Below are 21,637 nucleotides of genomic sequence, written 5' to 3' on the forward strand. Positions count from 1 at the left end.
CACAGCAGGAGTCGCCCTGATTTGGGCCCCACCAGCACGCCCATCACTCTACACACCCAGCCCTGCCCTGCTCCCCAACACAGTGACTCCTTCCCAGGGGAGACGGTGTGATCTGGGGGCATCAAAGTCTGTATGAGGAACTGGAACCACTGGTGAAATAAGACCTGTCCCACGACAGAGCGAGCCCGCTGCACACGAAAATGCAGGAGGCAGAACAAGCAGCTGGTGGCACCACATTGAGCCCCTGCCCGGCCCCGCCTGCCCTCCCTGCCTGCCTCCCCCACACCCATTACCAGGACTGGAGCACGTCCAGGCTGCCCTCGGGGGGCCCTCCATTCCCAGCCAGCTGCTGCCGCCGCTTCCACTGGATCAGTTCGTCATCCAGAATGATGGTCTGCTGCTTCCGCAGCAGCTGCAGGGTCTTCTGGTGCTTCTCGGCAAGCTCCTGAGGGAGGTGGGGACAGCAGGCCCTTCTGGGCTCCCAGACAACAACCTGCAGGCCCTCACTAAGGAGGCGGGCCCGGGACCAGGCCCCAGGCACACGCTTTGCTCCGGCCCAGACCTGCTCTGCTGCACATGCCCCCACAGGAAAGAGAGATCTGGCCTCCTGTTCTCCCGGGTCCTGCTCTCTTCCTGGCTCTAGCCCCATTCCGGCCCCCTGGACAGCCCGGGATGTGGACCTCCGGGCCTGGGAGGAGAGGGACGCAGACCCCACTCACCACGCGGTACTGCTGCAGCGTCTGGGCCTCGCGCTGCAGCCAGGCCTCCAGGGACACCTGCTTCTGCTGGAGGGCCGTCTCCCGGCTCAGACGCTCCTGCGGGTTCAGCTGGGCCAGCTGGGCAAACTGAGCTGGAGGAGGGACAGGATACCCATGACCACGGCCTCCAGCCTCCAGCAAGAAGCCCAGAGGAACCACACACACCTGTTCTGGAGACAAGGCCTTCAAGGGGACACATCTGACCAGGGGCAAGTTGGGGTTCTAGCCGCCAAGGGTGCCCAGAGCTGAGTGGGCTCCGCTCCCTGGCCTCCCGGCTCTGAGCTCCCCTCCAGGGAGTGGGGAGACAGAAGCTTGGGGTACAGCCGAGGACAATCCTGCCCTGCGGCCTTCCGTCCCACCCGAGCCCACCCAGCTGGCTGCCCAGCCCTCCTCACGCCACACGGGGGTCTGGATGGGAGCCACGCTGCCTGGTTTGAAGTGTGCCCTCGCCGTTTACTAGATGGGTGATCTCGGGCACGTTGCTCTCCTGTGCCTCAGTTTCCCCATGTGAAAAACAGGAGAACCACAGCACCTGCTCAGTGAGTGCTGTGAGGAGTAAACAAGCGATGAGCCAGAAAATGCTCAAGAGAATGCCCGGCATGTGCAGCTCTGGGTGAGAGTCAGTCCTTCGCGGTTAATGGGTTACAGGACGGCATTAAAGGGTGACGGAGACGGCAGCTGCCCCGCCCCACCTCACACGGCAAAGCCTCAGCGGGAAGGCCCCGCTCCGCTGCTCCGTCCCATTTCCCGGAGCACACCAGCCCCTCCTCGGGGAAGAAGGCGTCTCTCCAGGTGCCGGCAGGGGCCTCACATGTCTGTCCAGGCTGGGCCCCCTCGAGGCCAGACGGCCAGCCAGGAGAGAGGGGAGACTCCGAGAGAGGGGGACAGAGTGTGCAGGGCCCACTGGGGACACAAAAGCAGCAAGATTCTCTCAGGAAAGGGAGCGGATTCCTTCCACAGGGGCTGACAGGAATCTCATCAACGGCAGGAACGGGGGTCAGTGCGGCCTCACCACCATTTTCAAAAAGTCCGTTATGACAAACTTCAGACACAGGGAGGTGGAAAGCATGATGCAGGACACCTGGGTACCAATAACCCAGCTGGAGGAGTCAAACATCTCCACAGCTAAAGCCACCTGTGCACCGTCTCCTGCTTGCAAACCATCCCTCCCTCCAACGGTAACACTGTCTTAAACGTGGGCTCACCACCTCTGCCAGGAGCCTTTCCAACCTCCCAGTGTCCTCACTCAGCTGCGTGAGAAGATGTGAGCGTCAGCATGTCTTGGTCGATCAAGTTCCTGGCAGGCCTCTGAGGGCCATGTCACACTGACGTAGGCCCTGCCCCACGGATGCACAAGCTGGGACAGACTAAAGCAACTCTGCACACCCAGGAAAAGCCCAGAACCAGAAGAGAACTGAGAAACAGGGTTCCAATCGCACCGCAGGGGACTGAGCAGGAAGAGAAGTGTCCAGGCATGGAACATGGCAGAGGAATCTGGACGGCCGCCTCGGGAATCCTGCCACCCACAGGGAGGTGGTGGTGAGCCCAACACCTGGGCCCAGCTTCCCCAGGCAAGTGACCCAATTAGTCTCTCCTGGCAATTTGCAGAAGCTTCTGGGAAGGATGCCAGCAGACGCGAGGCAACTGTCTGCTCCACTGGAGGGAGCTGAGCCTTTCCGTGCACAAACAGGTCAATAGTCTGGGTTTCTGATGGGTGAACTTGGATAAATGGGACTGAACTGACATTGCATAATGAGCACAAACCCAAACCGGAATCCAAACCCAAACTCATAAATAGGAAACAGAAAACCAAATATAGGATCAGAAGTACTGGCAACCAGTCCAAAGCCTTGGGTAGAACTAACAGGCTGAAATCTCCTGTTCCCGAATCTAGGAAGAGGGTCATCCTTTCTCTGGGGTCCATCTGGGGTGGATTCAGACGGAATACATGCTAGAACCATCCCACCAACATTCACTCAACACCTACTATGATTCAGGCAATGTGCTGGCCTCAGAGCACAGAGATAAAAGACACAGTCCCTTCTTAAAGAATTTATATTCTACTGGGGAAGACAGAGTTAATAAATAGTATCAATACAGTTCTAAGATCGAGCCCAAATGCACGGTATCAGAGGAGCAGGCGGTATGTGTTATGTGTATGTTTGTATGGAGGCTTCTCTGAGATTCTGTGGTGGAGGAAGGGAGAGGAAACCATCACACCGCCAACTTCCTACAAGGCCAATAGGGGGCGCTGGTGGTGCTCCACAGCCTCAAGACAGACTCTGAAGTTCTCTGTACCCAAGTACCAAGCAGGATTTACCCCAGGAAGGGGAGCCTTTGTCCATAGAGTGTAACTGAGGTGCATTAGTGTGCTCTGCCCCAGGACAGCCTCTCCGAATAACTGCACAAAACAACATTAAAAGTTTTTCACCACAAACACAGTCCCTTGGCCCTTATACTGTCCCTGCTTAGAGAGTTTAACATTTCAGTAAAGCAGCATTTATAAAATGCCTACTATATACAGAAGTACCATCTGGGACTGTTTACTTAGACTCTTTGCCCCTTCTCACAAGAGGAAACGTCCTCCCCAGCAGACCAGGAGCCACCTGGGTGCGGCACCCTGAATGGGACCCCACACTCCAGGGCAGGTGCTTGTCTTTCCCACTTAAGCCTCAGCCTCCCAGCACTGTCTTCAATGCAAGTGATTCCCTGCCGCTCCAGAGGAAGGGAAATGCCTTTGAATGGAAAAGTGGTTCTCTTCCAACCCAACCTGAGCTTCCTAGCCCTCACTCCCGTCCTCAAGACACACCCTGCCCACGCCGCAGGGCCTCACCCTGGATCCGCAGGCTCTCTTGATATTGGATGATGAAGTACTCCTGGGTCTGCTGCAGCTTCTTCAGTTCGTTCTCCGTGTCCTGTGTGACCAGTCGCAGCTCCTCAAATGTCTGGTTGATCTGAAGGTGTTTCTGGGACATGGCATCAGCAAGACTTCCAGCTGGGGACGTACCCTGGAGACAGATGGGTGAGAGTGCAGGCAGCGGTGGGCTGGGCAGTGAGGATGGGAGAAAGCCTCAGGCCTTAATCTCGAGAAAAAGCCAATGCCAGCACCTACAACTGAACTGAGACCCCCAGAAACTAAAGTTTGAGTCAGAGGAATTGCAAACATCATTTGTGAGAACTGGGGTAGAGTAGGAAAAGAGGAGAAACAAGTGACCTGACAGAAGCATAGTAGAAACTTTATTGCAGATCTTCCCTCCACCAGAGTTTCCCAGACGAGGTCCATCTGGATTCTCTTTGGAGAAACTAGAACTCAGCACATCCCAGGAGTTACCTGGGTTCTCCTACTTTGATGATGACCCCTCATTTCACATTCACTGACTGACCATCAGGTGATAGGGACACAGTGGGGAACAAGGCTGTGTGAACACACATCTTCTGTGTCCTCATCAAGACCTTCTTGTGACTAAAGGAAGAGAGAAGAGGCCGAACCTCTCCCATGTGGTGTCCTGGAGACTCCAAAATGAAGTTACAAGGGAGGCATCCACAAAGCCTTTATGGATCCAGCCATTTAAGTGATTTGGTCTGATCCAGTCATTCAAAACCTGGCTGGGAGGCAGCTAAGCAGAAGTCTTTCCTAAGTAATCTCACTGGAATATAAGGATGCCTTTACTCAAAAACTATTCAGTTGGGGGCTGGCCCTGTGGCCAAGTGGTTAAGTTCGCGGGCTCCGCTTCAGTGGCCCAGGGTTTCGCCAGTTCGGATCATGGGCACGGACATCGCATCGCTCATCTAAGCCATGCTGAGGCGGCGTCCCACATGCCACAACTAGAAGGACCCACAACTAAAAATACACAACATGTACCAGGGGGCTTTGGGGAGAAAAAGGAAAAATAAAACCTTAAAAAAGACCCAAAAAACTATTCAGTTGGGGTTAAACTATTTTGCACTTGTTTTGCGGTTGCAATCTCATCAAGGTTATAAATCAGTTAAGATCAATCTTCTATTTCTTTTGTGCCCCTTGGGACAATGCTCTGTTTATAGAGATACCAACAGATGCACACTGAGTCACCCTGACAAAGGTGGGTCCAGAGAGAGGTGGGCAAGAAAGGACTTCTCAACTCCACCCCCTATACCCACAGGACACTCACATTGTTGGCTTCTCGGACCAGCCTCTGTTCATTGTATAAGATGTGGCGGATGCAGCGGACCAGCTCCATGGGGCAGCGGTCATACGTGTTCTGAAAGAATCCAAGAGCAGACATCACTTTGCTCCACTCGGTGCCATGGGCCTGACCTACCTCAGAACAGCGCGAGATCTTACGATGGAGGAGACTCCTGCAGACACAATGCTGTAACCATGAGAAATGCCGCTCCTCCGATACCAATGGGGATAAGAAACACACACAGTAGGAAAGCCAATTACAGTAAAAGGGTTAGATTATTTGATTTCTTGCAACTTAATTTGCCTAAAGTACTAGGGCATCATGCTTGGAAACAGGATAAATAAATTTCAAAAAGGCCACATCAGAGAAGAAATTGGACACCACCTTGACTGGACAACGAAAGTTACTGCCACCAATGAGGGGAAGATGGATGTTGTATGTCTCCAGATGTGACACCCTGAGAAGGACACATCACTTATTCAGAACGCTGATCAGGCATATGTAACCTGAATCTAATCATGAGGAAACATCACACAAATCCAAAATGAGGTATATTTTATCCTTAAAAAATAGAGGAGCTGAACTACTTAAAAATGTCAACGTAATGAAAGACAAAGAAAGGCTCAGAAACAGTTCCATATTAAAGGAGAGTAAAGAGACATGCCAACTAGAAGCAATATGTCATCCTGGATTGCATTAAAAAAATGCCCTAAAGGACACTATTACGATGACAAAATGAAAATACAGATATAAGATTACCTAAAAGTGTTGTATCAATGTTAAATTTATTTAAGTTGATAACTATACCATATCTATGTAAGAAAAGGTTCATATTGTTAGAAAACACACACTGGAAGTATTCGGGGCAAAGGGACATGGTATATGCAACCTATTCTAATGTGATGAAAGAATGTGTGTAGAGAGAGAATATGATAAAGCAAATGTTAATAAGAGGTCAGTCTGGGCACATGTGGAGATTCTGTGTATCAAAATCTTGGAGATTTCTATAAATTTGAAACGATTTTCAAATAAAAAGTTAAAAAAGGTGGCTGCAATCACAAAACCAAACAGTACGAATTGATACACATAATACGGAACTCAACAATGCCGAGCTGAAGAAGAGAATGACAACCTCTACAGAAAGTACTGAACGAAGGAAGGGCCCCTCCTAGGGACGAGAATGCAGTGTGGCCCAGAGCACACCCACCTGCAGCTGCGTGGCATAGTGCCCCAGCTTGATCTTCAGCAAAAACCCATCTTCCCCCACTTGGTGCTCCGCCTTCTTCTGCAGCTCCTGCACCAGGCCCTCCAGGAGCTGGGTGGCCTTAATGTTCTCCTGTGGATTATCAAGATCTATTGAGTCCCTAGGGGAAAAAAATTACATACATATGTATACATACATGCACATGAGCCTGGACAAATGCAGCCTCAACGCATCACACCTCTCCTTTGGCTACACTGACTTCGTCATAATGCTCACTGCACATTTTCAGAAACAGTCCCATTCAGATTGACTAGATGCGTACATTCATCTATTCTGAATCCTACTAACTACCTTAGTGGACTGCACAGTAGCTTTTTTCTTTCTTCCTTCTTCCTTTTTTCCCTTTTTACAATGTACTCCCCTTTCTCCTTCCTCCTCCTGACTTGCTCTGGCACTTATGCTATCTGCTTCTAGGAATAAAAGGAAAAGGAAACTGCTTTGTGTACTGTGAAGGAAATAAGAACTCCGATAATTTCCTTTTTATAGTTACCCCCTCAAGAGTGTAAGGGGGCACCAGGTCAAGAATGTTCCACATGTTTTTTCCAGACTTGACTAGTTCTATGTATTACTAATTTCACATAGAATATTTCTTTTTTTTTTTTAATGTGTATTTTTGGCTTGATTATTTTTTTTAAAGAATTTTTTTTTCCTTTTTCTCCCCAAAGCCCCCCAGTACATAGTTGTATATTCTTCGTTGTGGGTCGTTCTAGTTGTGGCATGTGGAATGATGCCTCAGCGTGGTTTGATGAGCAGTGCCATGTCCGCAACCAGGATTCGAGCCAGCGAAACACTGGGCCACCTGCAGCGGAGTGCGCGAACTTAAGCACTCGGCCATGGGGCCAGCCCCCCACATAGAATATTTCTTAAGTAAAGACTGGTGAAGGAACATTTATTGCTATTTCTTTCTTTTTCTTTTTCTTTCTTTTTGGTGAGGAAGATTGGCCCTGAGCTAACATCGGTGTCAATCCTCCTCTACTTTGAGTATGGGATGCCACCATATCATGGCTTGATGAGCAGTGTGTAGGTCCACACACAGGATCTGAACCCATGAACCCCAGGCCACTGAAGCAGAGCTCATGAACTTAACCACTACAGCACTGGGCCGGCCCCATATTGCTATTTCTAAGGAGCCCTGGAAATGAGATACTAAGACAGAAGATGCCCACAAGTATTTACACAAGTCAGATATTTATATCACCAGGTGTAGATTTGGGACCTGTAGGAAACACTTTGTCTTTCAATGAACCAGAGAAACTGCTCTATGGACTTTGTATTAATTCATATCCATTTAACTGGTCACAGGGGTTGGATGGTCTCCCTCCTTCCAGTTCTCCCTTCCATCCTTCCTCCCTTTCGCCCATCCTTCTGTCCATCCATCCTTCCTTCCATCCTTCCATCCTTCTGTGCGCCCTTCCTCCCTCCCCTCCTTCTGCCCTCCCTCCCTTCCTTCTCCTAGTCTCCACCCCCCAACTCTCTTTCTTTTTTTAAACAACTTAGGCAACAATTGCTATTGGGCAGTGCTAAATTACTTAACTCGGCTCACTGAAGAAACCAAAGAGCTGTCAGATCGAAATAACATTCAATTACGGCTGACCGGGTCTGCAGCCAAAGAGGAGGTCTGGTGGAAGCTAAAAGCTCTGTCATCTCTAAACCCCTGAAGTCAGTCAGCAACTCACTTCAAGTGGAGGCCCGAACAGGTTGACCGAAACACTGATAACGTACTTCATCAAATAATATGCTCAAATAGGCACTTCGAGAAGGCAGCAGAGAAAGCCAAATTTTAAATACGTAAACGTTATGTATTAGATAAAAGCCTGGAAAGAGTGAAGCAGCCCTGCACCTCTGTTTCAACTGGCAGTTACGCTCCTCATCTAAAGAACGCACTCTTGAGAAGAACCAGTCTCTGAGCAAAACTCATGGAAATCAGGCACTGCTTCTTGTACTTGTAAACTTAATTTTCTGCTAAAAAAAAAAAAAAGCCTTTCTAAGCTTAAACATAAAGAACTGAAGATTTTTTAAATTAAGGTCGTCATATTCTTAAGAAAACCAAAACTAAGTAAATTCAGGTTTCCCTTAACATCAACACAAGTCTTTTCACATTTGTTCAGTAAGAAGAGTACATGGGAAATCTAAATGAATTTTAAACCAACAGAAACTTCCTGCTAATGTTTTTCTGAACCCTCCAAATCATTAAAACGGACAAGAAAATGAAAAGGAAATGGAAAAGCACTAAGCAAGGTGCAGGTGACATGCTCACATTTAGCTCCTTTTTTCCTCACTTAATTGCACGAGGCTGAGATTTTGGTAATTGCCTAGAAAATTGCTTTCCTTTGGTGCTCGCTAGTTTCTGAACAGAAATCTGCTACTGACACATGATTGCAATTATTCCAAGGTAACACAGCAGAGAGGCACACAGCCCTCCTCAAACGGTAGCAGACACGCTGGCTTCTTGCTGGCTCTGTCCAAGAGGAGCCCCCGGCCACAAGGGTGGAGGCCTGAGGTATCTGGGGAACATGTCAGATCAGACTGTAACCAGACGTAACATACATAACCAGCCAACACACTCCCAGGCCCTGAGCAGAGCAGTGACAGCCCGCTGCCCGTGTGCAATAACGTTGTCTACGAAAAAGCTTTATTGTCAGTCTACTGCATTGTACTAATTCTAAAAGAATTTAAAAACAATTTCCCTCCTGAGTATATAAATAGTAATTTGGAAAATAAGAAAAATAAACATGCTTGTTAAATCTGCCACCAAGACGTAATTATTGTTAATATTTTGGTGTACTGTCTTTTAGTCTTTATGTGTATGTTATGCAAATTAAAAAACGTCAATGTCTCCATCGTTAAATGTGTCAACAATACATTTTATTAAATTATATGCATACGCATAGCTTATCTGCCCCACTAAGCACTAAATTCTTTGTAGACAAAGGCTTTAATTTTTTCATATGAACTTTGCTGCCTACAACACAGCTAGGCACTGTACAGGCACTCAAAATATATTTGTTAACTGTTTTTGATCAGCAGCAATATTCCAAAGCTTTTAGCCAGAATTTACGATTAAAAGCAACAAGTCCCATTGTAAAAATCCTGAGTTATTCCATCTCCGTAAAATCTAAGATGGGGTTAAATATATTTTCATGGGTCACATATTTTTTTTAAATGTACAACTTTTAAAGTCTCCATCATATTATCTTTCCAATCAAACTTTAATATGCTTGTGCTTCATAAAATATGATAGAAAAAACCCTGTTCACTTACCAAGCTTGGCTTTCAATCCACTGGGATAAGTAATGCCGCACCTCAATGGGGAAATGCTGACCATACAACGCCTGCATCTGATGAAGGGCTTCGCCTTGGAGCTGCTGGGCTTGTATCCACACGGCCATGGTTCACAATCTGTCAAACAATCAGTGGTTTGGGGTGGATTTTTTTCCTTCCCCTTTTAAATCCACTAGAGTATAAAAGCTAGACACAAATGCTTTTAAGTTCTTCTGGTAAACTAAAGATCAGTATTCTTGAACTGAATTTCAGCTTTAAAATGTTTTCAAAATGCAAACATTCAGTGCGGCCGTGGAAAGGTCTATAACTGGGTCTAGGAAGGTCTGACTATAAAATGTACTGAAGTCCTGTAAGCAAAAGTGCAAAACCAGCACTGGGGAAGAGCGGCCTACAGCTCTGATATCATCGACGTATTCTTTACTCTTGTTCCAAACTTGAAGCAACAGTAAGCAGCATTTCAACAATAATGACAATCAGCACAGAGATTTTTTTAAAAATCAGTTGTTTTAGATGTGGTATTTTTGACTATATAGAAATGCAATAAACATACTGCCATCTTGAAAAAGACCCAGTAAAAGAAAAGTGAAAATATCTAAAACATGGATTGAATTCTATGTGTTCTAACTAGTTTCCTAAGCAGCAAGGCTTTGCACATAGAGGGCACAGATTTATCTGGAAAAATACCCCAAAGTTCACCTTCTGAGTTACTGCTAAGGAATTTAAGAAGCAATGTTCTGTTAAATTATAGCACTCAAAAATCTTTTAGACATAAAAACAATACATTCCAGCTAAGAGTTAGAAACAAGAACCATTGTATTCCAATAGTGGGTAGGTTTTTAAAACAGGCTCTTGCATTCAGAAACATGGGTTTATAAAACGACCGTGATGCCTTCTCAGACTCGCCTGAGGATTTCTAATTCCTATGGTAGAAACTCTGTAGGATTAACCAGATCGTGGCAGCAACAATATTTTCATGTACCCAGAGGGGACTAAAACTGAATCTTGGTCTAACAGTATGATCCATAACGTGGAATTTGGTATAAGGCAGGGCTATCTTGAATGCTATCTAAAAGGATTTGGCTACTGATTTGCACAATTCTCCTAAGAACTATGTTACAGTTAGGGTCTAGCGCGTTAGACCTTGATTTTGCTGAATACCAGAGACGACACATGTGTATTAGGAAACAAAAATCCCTCCTCTGTTGGTTGTAGTTGTCCGATCGCATAACACTGAGCTATTTATGGCACAAGTCAGTTAGCCAACAATCAAGCGCGGGGTGGGTGCCAGCTACCTATTTCAGACTTGCGCAATGCTATAGAACACTTCAGCGGTGTACAATTTTATTTAGAGCTTTGGGCATTAAGGTTGGGATCACTGTAAGATCACCCAAGACATCAAATTTCAATGGCTGAGAGTTTACTAGGAGAAAGACTTGGATAAAAGAGCTCCCTCCAAAAGGAATTCCATGTTACAATAAAAAATCTGGAAGACATTTAACTGTATAATTTTTAATCAAATTAATCACATACTAAGATTCTGGAAAACTGGAACAGATGTCAAAGCATGTTTTTCAGATAAAAGGTAAAGAGATGGATGAATGGATGAAGGTGCTTAGGCATTTAAGTGTATGGAAGAATGATAAAAGGAGGAAGGAAAGAATTCGGGTATTAATCCCTTTTAGTGGTAAGGAATTGGAAAGAAGAAGGACCCCACCATAGCTCTCTAAATGAATATGTGAACAATACCAAGGGACACAAAAATTATCTTGCATCCTGAATTCATTAACTGAATTGACTCAAGAGACAAAAGAAGGAAAACGCTGAGAAACCGTTTATCTCCTCAGAGACTCCTTCTCAGCCCACCCAAATAAAATAATATTCTGGTCACTCTCTGTCCTCTTTATATTTTGCTTCATCTCATTTATTACTTCCTGACATTTATCATATATTTGTTTACTGACTTCTCACTAGGGTGAAATCACCATGAACAAAATGGCTTTGTTTTGTTCCCAGCTCTTTTTCTTGGGGCTGGAATGGTGCATGGCACATGAGCATTCAGTAAATTTCTTTTGTTGCATAAATAAATGTATATACACAATTTGTTTGAATCTATCAACTCTTTTTAAAATTATTATGGAAGAAAATATCACTCTGAAATACAAAGGCAAGAAAACAAAACATTTTATAATTTGGACAGTCTATATTAATAATGGTCTATTTGATGCTTAATAACATATGCCACAATTTGTAATTTTTCCTTTTACTTTTTGTTAATTTGTTCTTGTCTCTCTTCCCTACTGAACTCTGAGAAGAGTCAATGAAGGGAGCACAGGCACTCACCACTGCGTTCCTGGTGCCTAGTACAGTGGCTTGCCATGGCGAGTAGTCAATGAATATTGGCTGAGTGAATAAATATATACCAAATACTTGGTAAATATTTCACATATCCTACTGGCTGAGCACATTACAGGAGTCTATTATTGTTTTAAGAAAGAAATACTATAGTGATATGCCACATATGTAGGGGTACTATATAAATGTCACACTATTTATTTTGTCTTAAGTTTTATATTAGTTCTTAGTTTTTACAAAAGAGTGGAATGTTGAGCTCTGAGAACTTGTCAGAATATTTTTTACAGTTCTAAATATGAACATGTCATAATAGTTTTTATTTTTTTGAGGAAGATTAGCCCTGAGCTAACTACTGCCAATCCTCCTCTTTTCGCTGAGGAAGACTGGCCCTGAGCTAACATCCATGCCCATCTTCCTCTGCTTTATATGTGGGATGCCTACCACAGCATGGCTTTTGCCAAGCAGTGCTGTGTCCGCACCCGGGATCTAAACTGGCGAACCCCAGGACGCTGAGAAGCGGAACGTGCGAACTTAACCACTATGCCACCGAGCTGGCCCACAATAGTTTTTTATAAAATGCCATTTGAAGAATAATAGCTGGTAAATATAAGGGGGTAAACACCTTATTTTGATAAATATACTTTAATTTCACTACGTAAAAATGCTCTGATAGAGCTGGAAAGTAGATTTTGCCTACTACTAGTTAAAAATGTAAAATAAAAGTACACTAACTAGTACAGAATCATTTTTATTTTGCTTTTTAACTAAGGGTTATATACACATGGAATATGAGACGACTTATTGAGATTATCATGTAACGATTTAAAATATGCAGTTGAGAAACCTCTTCCCCACACTGCATTAACAAACCTAGAATCCAAGCAGTGCTTTTCTTCATACCTGTCAATGCTCTTCACACCCATTACCACGCTACGCCCACACCTGGTGTAAGCGGACTCCCTGTCCCTTCTCACCAGGCTTTATCCGGCCATCAAACGCTGCTCCACACACGCAAGGGCCCGCCTGCCCCGCTGTCCTCCACACACGCCCTCTTCTGCTTATTTCCAGGCAGCTCCACCTTCAGTGCGTGCTGTTCTGACAAGGGAAGTGGTTTCTATCTTTGGTAAATCATCACAGGGGCTTCTCTAAAGACTGGGAAACGGATTCACAATCTGATTCTTAGCCAAAGACGAGAACTCTCTGAGCTCTGCTTAGTTGCACTCTTCGTGTTCATAAACATTCCAAACAACCTGAACCAGCCTTGGATGCAGAATAGGGTACTTTCTAAAAAGCATGAGGTATCTACATCGACCTCATATATCTGGATATATCCTAGGAGTTCCAAATAAAGTGGACCCTTAGGCACTTGTTTAAAAAAGGTTTCAAAGTCTAATAGCTCATAATGTTACAAGTTAAAGAAAAATCACAAAATGAATGTCCACTAACATAAATAAACGATATGAGTGGGTGGGATTTAGGGATAATTTTGTCTAAATAATAAATACCTTTTTATTAGAGGCTTCCCCTCACACCCCGTTTTTTATTTTGGCTGAGGAAGATTCGCCCTGAGCTAACATCCACTGTCAATCTTCCTCTTTTTTTGGATGTGAGCTGCTGCCACAGCATGGCCAATGACAAACAAGTGGTGTGGGTCCATGCCTGGGAACCAAACCTGGGCCACCAAAGAAGGTGTGCCAAACTTAACCACTAGGCCACTGGGGCTGGCCCTTGATGCTTTCCCTTTTAAAAGTAAAATATAAATTTTTGCAAAGAAAACATCTCTCTCCCTGAAGAATTCCAGAACCTTGTGGCCAAGGTCATGCCATAGCTAAACTGTAGGGGAAGAGAAGTATGGAGTACGTGACAACAGACGGCTCCCAACACATAAGCCTCGACTGAGAGAAAGAATTCCAGCTTGGAGGGGGTGGGAGGTTAAAATGTGTGCAGGGATTTGGTTTGCTGGATTCATGTGTATGGTTGAAAGCACTTGATAATTCCTATTCACCATCCCACCCAAGGGCTAAGGTCTTTAGATGTGGTTAAAGTTCTGGAGATAATGGGGAACTAACCTAAATAGAGTTCTACAAAAGGTTTAACCTCTTAACCCGCTCTGTGCCTCAGTTCCTTATCTGTAAAATGGGAATAACACCTCACGCATCCCTCAGGGGGTTGCTGTAAGAATGAAGGAGTATGTGTCAATGCTGAAAACAGTGCTTGGCTCATGGCAAGTGCTCAGCATTATTCTGACTTTTTACAACCTTAAACTTACAAAGGTGGCTTCCTTCTCCCCATCTCCAATTTTAACGCACTTCAATAATCTACCTTTCCAAAGTCAATCCTCTACAAAGAGCTCTTGCCATCCCTCTCCTGGACCAAAATCCTGCAGCATAAACTTTATCTGCCTTTTAAGAGACAGTATTCCCATTTCTTACTCAATTTCACTGGCGCCAGGACTTCTGTAGGTGAGAACTGACGGCTGGCCATGGTGGAGAGCCACTGGGAGGGCTGTTTTCTCACCTCTGAATGAAAGAAGAATGGGAGAATCAAGAATCCTGAAGGGCGGTGTAACAAGAGCAGGACCGCATAAGTATGCTAAACTCCAAAAAAAGGGAAGAGCACATCCATTCAGGTGTGCTTTTCTGACAGAGAAGGCTAAGCCAGCAGGGAACTGTGCCTTTTCCTACTCCTTTCAAGGACATATCTGACTCCTAGTCATGCAGGAATGAATTCTTAGCACCAAACATTTTGATTCATCTAATAAATTAAAATAAATTTCAGAAATACGATTGAAAAATGAATTCAAATAACATTAGTATTATTATCCACCATCCAGATTTATCATTTACTATCATTTATTGAACACTTATTACGTTATTTATAACAATAAGTGTTTTTATGAATCTACTCATTTAGTTCTCACAAAAACCCTAGGAGGCAGGCCCTCCTATTATCCTCACTTTATAGATGGGGCAATTGAGGCTCAGCAAATTAAACAGGATTGTAAAATGGTGTAACAACTTTGGAAAACAACCTGACAGTTCTTCACAAGTTTAAACATGTAGTTACTATATGATCCAGCAGTTCCACTCCTAGGTATATGCCTAGTATAACTGAAAACAAATGTCTGCAAAAATCTGTACACAAATGTTCATAGCAACACTATTCATAAGAGCCAAAAAGTGGAAACAACCCAAATGTCCATCAACAGACGAATGAATAATATGGACATGAATGGAAAAATAAAATGGAATATTATTCAGACATAAAAATGAATGAAGTGCTGATACATGCTATAATATGGATGAACCTTGACCAACATTATGCTAAGGGAAAGAAACCAGACACAAGGCCACATGTTGTAAATTCCCTTTATATGAAACGTCCAAAATAGGCAAACCCATAAAAATAAAGTAGATTGGTGGTTGTCAAGGGCTGGAATAATGGGGAGTGGCTGTTAATGAGTATAGGTTTCTTTATGGGGTGAAATCTTTGCCCTCGGTCCCACACTGCTGAGGGGCACCATTGGGGCTGCACCTGGGCAGTCTGGCCCCAGAGCCTGTATTTCTACCACTGCACCATGCTGCCTTTGTCCTGAGGACTTCGAGTCGTCTGTCATATTATTTTCTGTACTTTTCTGTATGTTTGTTATATTTCATAATTTAAAGAAAGAAAAAGAATAAGAAATTAGAGTAAGAAAACTAATATTGTGAGGCTCTGATTTGGGCAAAGGCTTGGGCTAGTTGGCAGATGAAACAGAAGGTGTATAAACATTGCTACTGATCTGAGAAGGATAACGAACCAGGATTCAAAACTGTTAACCAGATCAGCACTGAATGACTGAAGGACCTTGGATAGGATACACAGAGCAAGTTCCCTGGTTATGGTGACTGCTTTACTGTCAACACCCACGGCATTACATGTATTCCGTGGAAGCAGCTACCTAGTAGTAGGAACTTGGAAGGACAGAAAAATATTCAATAGTAGTAATAAAGAATTCAGACTTTGTCCATATTAAAATTGTCCTAACATCAAGTAAGAAGGTTAGAATAAAACTATCCCATCTAGAAGTAGGTCAATACCAGAGCCATCTGCTCTTTAAAAATACATTTCTAAACACTACTTTATAAGCAATCAGGAAGGCAATTCTCTAACAAAATCAGATTACTAAACAGATGGGAAGAGAACAGAAAAAATAAAAGTATTTGGCTTACAAAGAAACAAACAAGGAAAAATGTGCCCAGGCAACACAGAGATGATAATGTTCTGGGAAGACAACCAGTCCTAAATCTTTATGTCATTTATGTCAGCCAAATCATTACACATTACTTTGGGAAGAAGAGAGAGAGAAAAGGAGAGAGAAGGAGGGAGGGAGGGAAAGGAAGGAGGAAGGGAAGGTAGAGAGAGAAGGAGGGAGGGAAGGTAGAGGGAGGGAGGGAAGGTAGAGAGAGAGGGAAGGAGGGAAGGAGAGGGAGGGAGGGAAGAAAGGAGGGGGGAGGGAGGGAAGGTAGAGAGGGGAACGGGAGGGAAGAAGGGAGAGAGAGGGAAGAAGGGCAGAGAGAGCGATGAAGGGAAAGGGAGGAACTGACTCTAAGACCAAGTCCTAATTAGTGGGTTATCATATATTTAAACCTCTCACCTAAATATAAGATATCTTGGCCAAAAAAAACACAAGATGTCTTGGCCAAAAACACACAATCTCAAAATAAAGAGAGTAGACTCAGACAGGGAACACCACAGCAGCTAAAAGCCTTAGGTAATACTGTTCGGAACAGGATATTCACACAGTCTCAATGCATGACCTCACATATTACTTATTATTCACAAAGGGGAAAAGGTACATTTTCAGTGCAAAAGGCTGGGGGACAACACCTCAACCAAGTTAATTAAAAATCCCCAATCACGGAACAAACTGACATTACATGCCTCCAGATGTGACACACTGAAAAGAATACACAAACTAAATGTTTTACCTCTACTCACGAAGAAACAGACAAATCCAAATAGTGAGACTCATATAGAAGACAGAAAAACGTGGAACTGTTCTAGATTACAGGAGACTAAAGAGACACAACAACTAGAACACAATTTTTTTTAAAAAGCACAGCTCTAAAGGACATTACTGGGACAATTAAAAATTAAATTTTTAAAGTTAAATTTAAATACGGCCTATATATTGGATATTATTGTATCAATGTTAAATTTCTTGAGAGTGATAACAGCACTGAGCTTATATAGGAGAATGCTCTTTTTCTTAGTAGATACATACTCGAGTATTTAAGAGTAAAAGATCATGATGTCTGCAACTTACTTTCAAAGGGGAGGGGGGGCGGCTGTAAGGAGGGTGATAAAGAAATGTAACAATGGGTAACAACTGGTCAATCTGGGCAGTGTATGTATATGAACATTCAATGTTAAATTCTTTCAACTTTTCAGTAATTTAAAATTTTTTCAAAATCAAAATTAAGGGCAAAAATAAAATACAAAAAAAAAAGCAATGAGAGTCAAGGTTTGACTCTCATCTTGAAACTGTCCCTGGCAGTACACCACAATATGGATTTCTCAGACTTTGCACTGCCGCTGGTAGGATGCCATCACACAACTCGGGCTCCCTCGTGCCACACTGGCCCACAGCTTGAATGCACGTGCATTATCCTTATCTCTGTGTGGAAATCCATGAAGCAACTTGAACAACCCATCTGGGAAGAAGCTACATCAACACTATTTTCCAGATAAAGATAACTAAAAACATTTGCTGTAGCCTACAAATAACGATCATCTGCATTACAGAGAAGTAAGAAATGATCTCAGGCTGCCATACAGCCCTATGTTAGCCTCAGAACTTCCAAGGAAGGTTTCTATCCGTACCCATTTTTATCCTGTTAATCAAGACCAACTCATCTTAGAATGTGTCTCTCACCCAGTTTGAATTCTTTAGTTTAGGAAATAAAAATTCCTCAGCCACTACAATATACTGAGTTTCTGTACCATTTAGATGAAAGGTAATTCCTTCCCTCTTTTTCTGAAGTTAAAAAAAAAAAATGAGATTTATTCATAAATCTACAAGTGTTGCCAATATTTTCCTCACTAAAGTTCACAGCCTCCCTCTTACCACTGAGAATTACAATATTAAGTTTCCACTCAGCAAAATTTGATTTGAAGAGCACCTTGCATAGGTCAGCTCCCAGGGATAACCTGGTTAAGACAGCACCCTACACAATAGTGAGAAACTGGAAATAACCTAAATGTCCAAAACAGGAGAATGGTTAAACTATAAAATAGTAATCTGATGGAATACTGTACAACAATTTAAATGAAATATAAAGGTTATGTTGAAATATACAGCCATGTAACACATTTTTTTAAAGGATAAACAGAAGAATGTTAAATAAGAAGTGTACACAGTATGCATGCTCGAGGACAAATATCAGAGAAAGGTCAAGGAGAACCATAAACAGTTGTTGCATTTAGGTGGAGTTCTGGTACACTTTTTTGTAAAGTTTTTTTGCTGGGAAAGATTCACCCCTGAGCTAATATCTGTTGGCAATCTTCCTCTTTTTTTTTTTCTCCCCAAAGCCCCAGTGCATAGTTGTGTGAAGTCCTTCTAGTTCTTCTGTGTGAGCTGCCACCACTGCATGACAACTGACAGACAAGTGGTGGTTTTGAAACTCGGAACCGAACCTGGGCTGCCAAAGCGGAGCATGCTGAACGTAACCACTAGGCCATCAGGGCTGGGTCTAAAGTTTTTTGATTAAATTTTGCTTAAAATGTAAAACTTGAAATATAAATTTAATAATCATGGGCACTTGGTACCACGGACTATCCCACAGGAAGCAAGCATACAGAGACATGCAAAAGACATAGGAAGAAATATTTCCCAACACAACAGTATCCAGGTTAAGGCACTTTCTTACAAATTAGGTAGTCTTGATTTAAGTAGGACATGAAACAGTAAAAATTCAGAATTATAAAAAAATTTTGGGCCAGCCTGGTGGTGCAGAGGTTAAGTTCGCACGTTCTGCTTTGGTGGCATGGGGTTCACCGGTTCAGATTCCAGGTGTGGACATGGCACGGCTTGGCAAGCCATGCTGTGGCAGGTATCCCACATATATAAAAAAAAAAAAGTAGAGGAAGATGGGCACAGATGTTAGCTCAGGGACAGTCTTCCTCAGCGAAAAGAGGAGGATTGGCAGCAGTTACCTCAGGGCTAATTTTCCTCAAAAAAAAAAAAAAGTTAAGATTAATTTGTATGTTAACATCTATTGATAGATATTCATATTATTCTTTTGTTTTAAAAAACTCTTCTTTTAGAAGTAGTATAAAAATAAATGGCACAAAAATATATTTTGAAGCATTTTTTTTGAAGTCCAGAAGAAATAAAAAAGTGTATTATGTCGATAGTGGATGAAAAAAGATTAGCAAAATTTTGGTAATTTTTTCACTTGAGTGACGAATCTATGGAAATTCATTATATACTATTCTCTCTTTGCCTATGTTTGAAAATGTTCATACCAAAAAGTTTAGAATACCAAAAGAAAAAAAAAGGTAAACTAGAACGTAGACCAGTTTGAAGATGACTGAGCCCAGAGGTAGTGAAGTTTGAATTTAGGAGGTTTTACTGTGATTTCTGAAGGTAATGCGGAAAATAGAAAAAAAAAAAGAATATTTGGTAAAGTCATATTTCAAGACAAGAAATAATATACACTTAGATTCATATTTGGCTCTTTTTTCCTCTTTGATAGGACAAAGCAACTGGCCCTGCAGACTTGTACCAAGTGTAAATAGAGTAAAATACACAGCAAACCACTCGGAGCAGTGCAAGAACTCCTTCCCCCAGACTGCACTTCCCTTACCCCTAATGACGCACCTGAGCACAACGCCTAGGTGAACGCCCTCAACAGCTCAAGGGTAACAGCTCAAGGCCTCCAGAAGGCTATACTTACAAGATCAGACCCCAGAAAGCCTTAGCCATTGGTTCCTAACTTTGCTCCTATTCAAAGGCCAACAGAACTGGGGGGGAAATCTTCCTGTTTTTTTGTTGATAGCAACTTATTTGTGCCAAGAACCTATACCTAAAGCCAAGGCAAGGTTTGGTTTCCTCCCCCTAGGATCCTTCACTATCTAGGAAGCTTGAACAGATCAGAACAGTTTCCAAGAACAGAAAAGAAGACGGTAGGGCACTCTTGCTAAGGAAGCGCTGAGATAACTCTCCCAGGCTCCTCTCTACACTTTTTATGGACATCGACGCTAACGCTCACCCAATGACCTTTACCGCCAACAGTAAGTCTAGGAAAACGACCAATAATCCTTTGGAAAAGCACACTTACCCACCGAACCCAAACTAAATGCAGAAGAATATGGTATTTTGCCCCCTCTTTTTAGGTAGCCGTGTTCTCTGCATTTACGAATAATCATAATCTACTTCATCTTTGCTTAAGTCACTCGAATATAAATCCCTTCAAAAAACAAAATAAAAATGAACCTAAACGTGTTTTGGTTAAAACAATGGAAGACTACAATCTTCTCTTTTGAGAGAGAACTGCCTCATCGGCTGGTGCCTTTGTCTGCTTGCCGGACGGTATTCCATCTGCGAAGCCCGGGCGCAGCTGTCTGAAGATAACGCCATGTGTGGGGTATGATACTCACTGTGCTGAAGTAAAACAAGTCCCGCGGAAAAGGTGGGCCCAACAATGGGGAGCAGCTGTGTTAAGAAGCTAATTCTAATGCTAACCCATGCAAATAAGAGCTCATGTCTTAGAAAATCAAAATGTTTGGCCTGTCAGGAGAAAAGGTTACCCAGTATAAGAAGCAATATCGCTATCAGGACGTTCAATATTAAGATGAATTAAAATTGTGCACAAACTAATTGTCCATGTTTACCACAGCACCAACACTGGGACTTTCCAATAAAATACACCTACTTTTTTTAAAACAAACTACTTTTTCTGGAAGCAGATTCTCTCTCGCCATACGTCTCTGGGATAGTTACATACAACTCAGCACCGTGAACCCGAGTGTTGCTACAACACACAACAGGCGCACTGAAACAGGCCCACCTCCTAACTAACAGCTTATGCCCCAAGACATCAGCCAGGATAACGGCAGAAGCCTTCTGTGTATGTGTTCTTTCACAGGCTGAACTGTTACAGGAAGAAGCAAAGAGCAGCGATTTCCTTCCAAAAGGTCAGCTGCCTCAGACAGACCAAACAGAAAGCAGTTAATTCTTGCCAACTTCCCCTCCTGCTTCTGCAGCTAGTACGCAATAGCTTTTGGTTTCCAGTAAAGCTCCAAAGAAAAACAAAGCAAATGTGAGACTTAGAATCTATGCAATACAAAGTGTCTCACTTGACTAAACGAAAGACAATAAGAGCACATGGAGCTACATTCTTACACAGCAATGGAACTGTGTTAAAACGACCAGATTCAATGTGGACTTAAATATGAAGAAAAGGACAGGACTGGAACAATCACAGATTTTACACTAATGCTCCAGAAGTCTCCACCTAAAAATAAAATGGTATTTTGGCTATAATAAATGTGACAACATATAAGGGCCCTAGTTGAGTTGGATATAAAAATAAATCTTTAGGGGCTGGCCCCGTGGCCGAGTGGTTAAGTTCGCGCGCTCCGCTGCAGGCGGCCCAGTGTTTCGTTAGTTCGAATCCTGGGCGCGGACATGGCACTGCTCATCAGACCACGTTGAGGCAGCGTCCCACATGCCACAACTAGAGGAACCCACAACGAAGAATACACAACTATGTACCGGGGGGCTTTGGGGAGAAAAAGGAAAAAACAAAAATCTTTAAAAATAAATCTTTAGC

General features: G+C 43.4%; 1 protein-coding gene across 3 annotated transcripts in view; it reads right to left on the reverse strand.

Annotated features, from left to right (window-relative positions):
• Positions 1 to 21,637, reverse strand: part of STAT5B (signal transducer and activator of transcription 5B) — a 67,434-nt gene that overhangs the window by 14,545 nt on the left and 31,252 nt on the right. For 2 of the 3 annotated variants that reach the window (XM_070483279.1, XM_070483278.1), the window contains exons 2-7: positions 9,447 to 9,584; positions 6,129 to 6,285; positions 4,907 to 4,996; positions 3,592 to 3,766; positions 720 to 850; positions 294 to 445 (exon numbers count right to left, since the gene is read on the reverse strand). In XM_070483279.1, the coding sequence (XP_070339380.1) occupies positions 294 to 445; positions 720 to 850; positions 3,592 to 3,766; positions 4,907 to 4,996; positions 6,129 to 6,285; positions 9,447 to 9,574 (833 nt within the window). In that variant the 5' untranslated portion in view covers positions 9,575 to 9,584. Of the gene's footprint in view, positions 1 to 293; positions 446 to 719; positions 851 to 3,591; positions 3,767 to 4,906; positions 4,997 to 6,128; positions 6,286 to 9,446; positions 9,585 to 21,637 lie in introns of those variants that run through there. The other variant, XM_070483280.1, reaches the window with a different exon arrangement.

The sequence above is a fragment of the Equus asinus genome, chromosome 13 (genome assembly GCF_041296235.1).
Source record: "Equus asinus isolate D_3611 breed Donkey chromosome 13, EquAss-T2T_v2, whole genome shotgun sequence".
Classification (NCBI taxonomy): domain Eukaryota; kingdom Metazoa; phylum Chordata; class Mammalia; order Perissodactyla; family Equidae; genus Equus; species Equus asinus.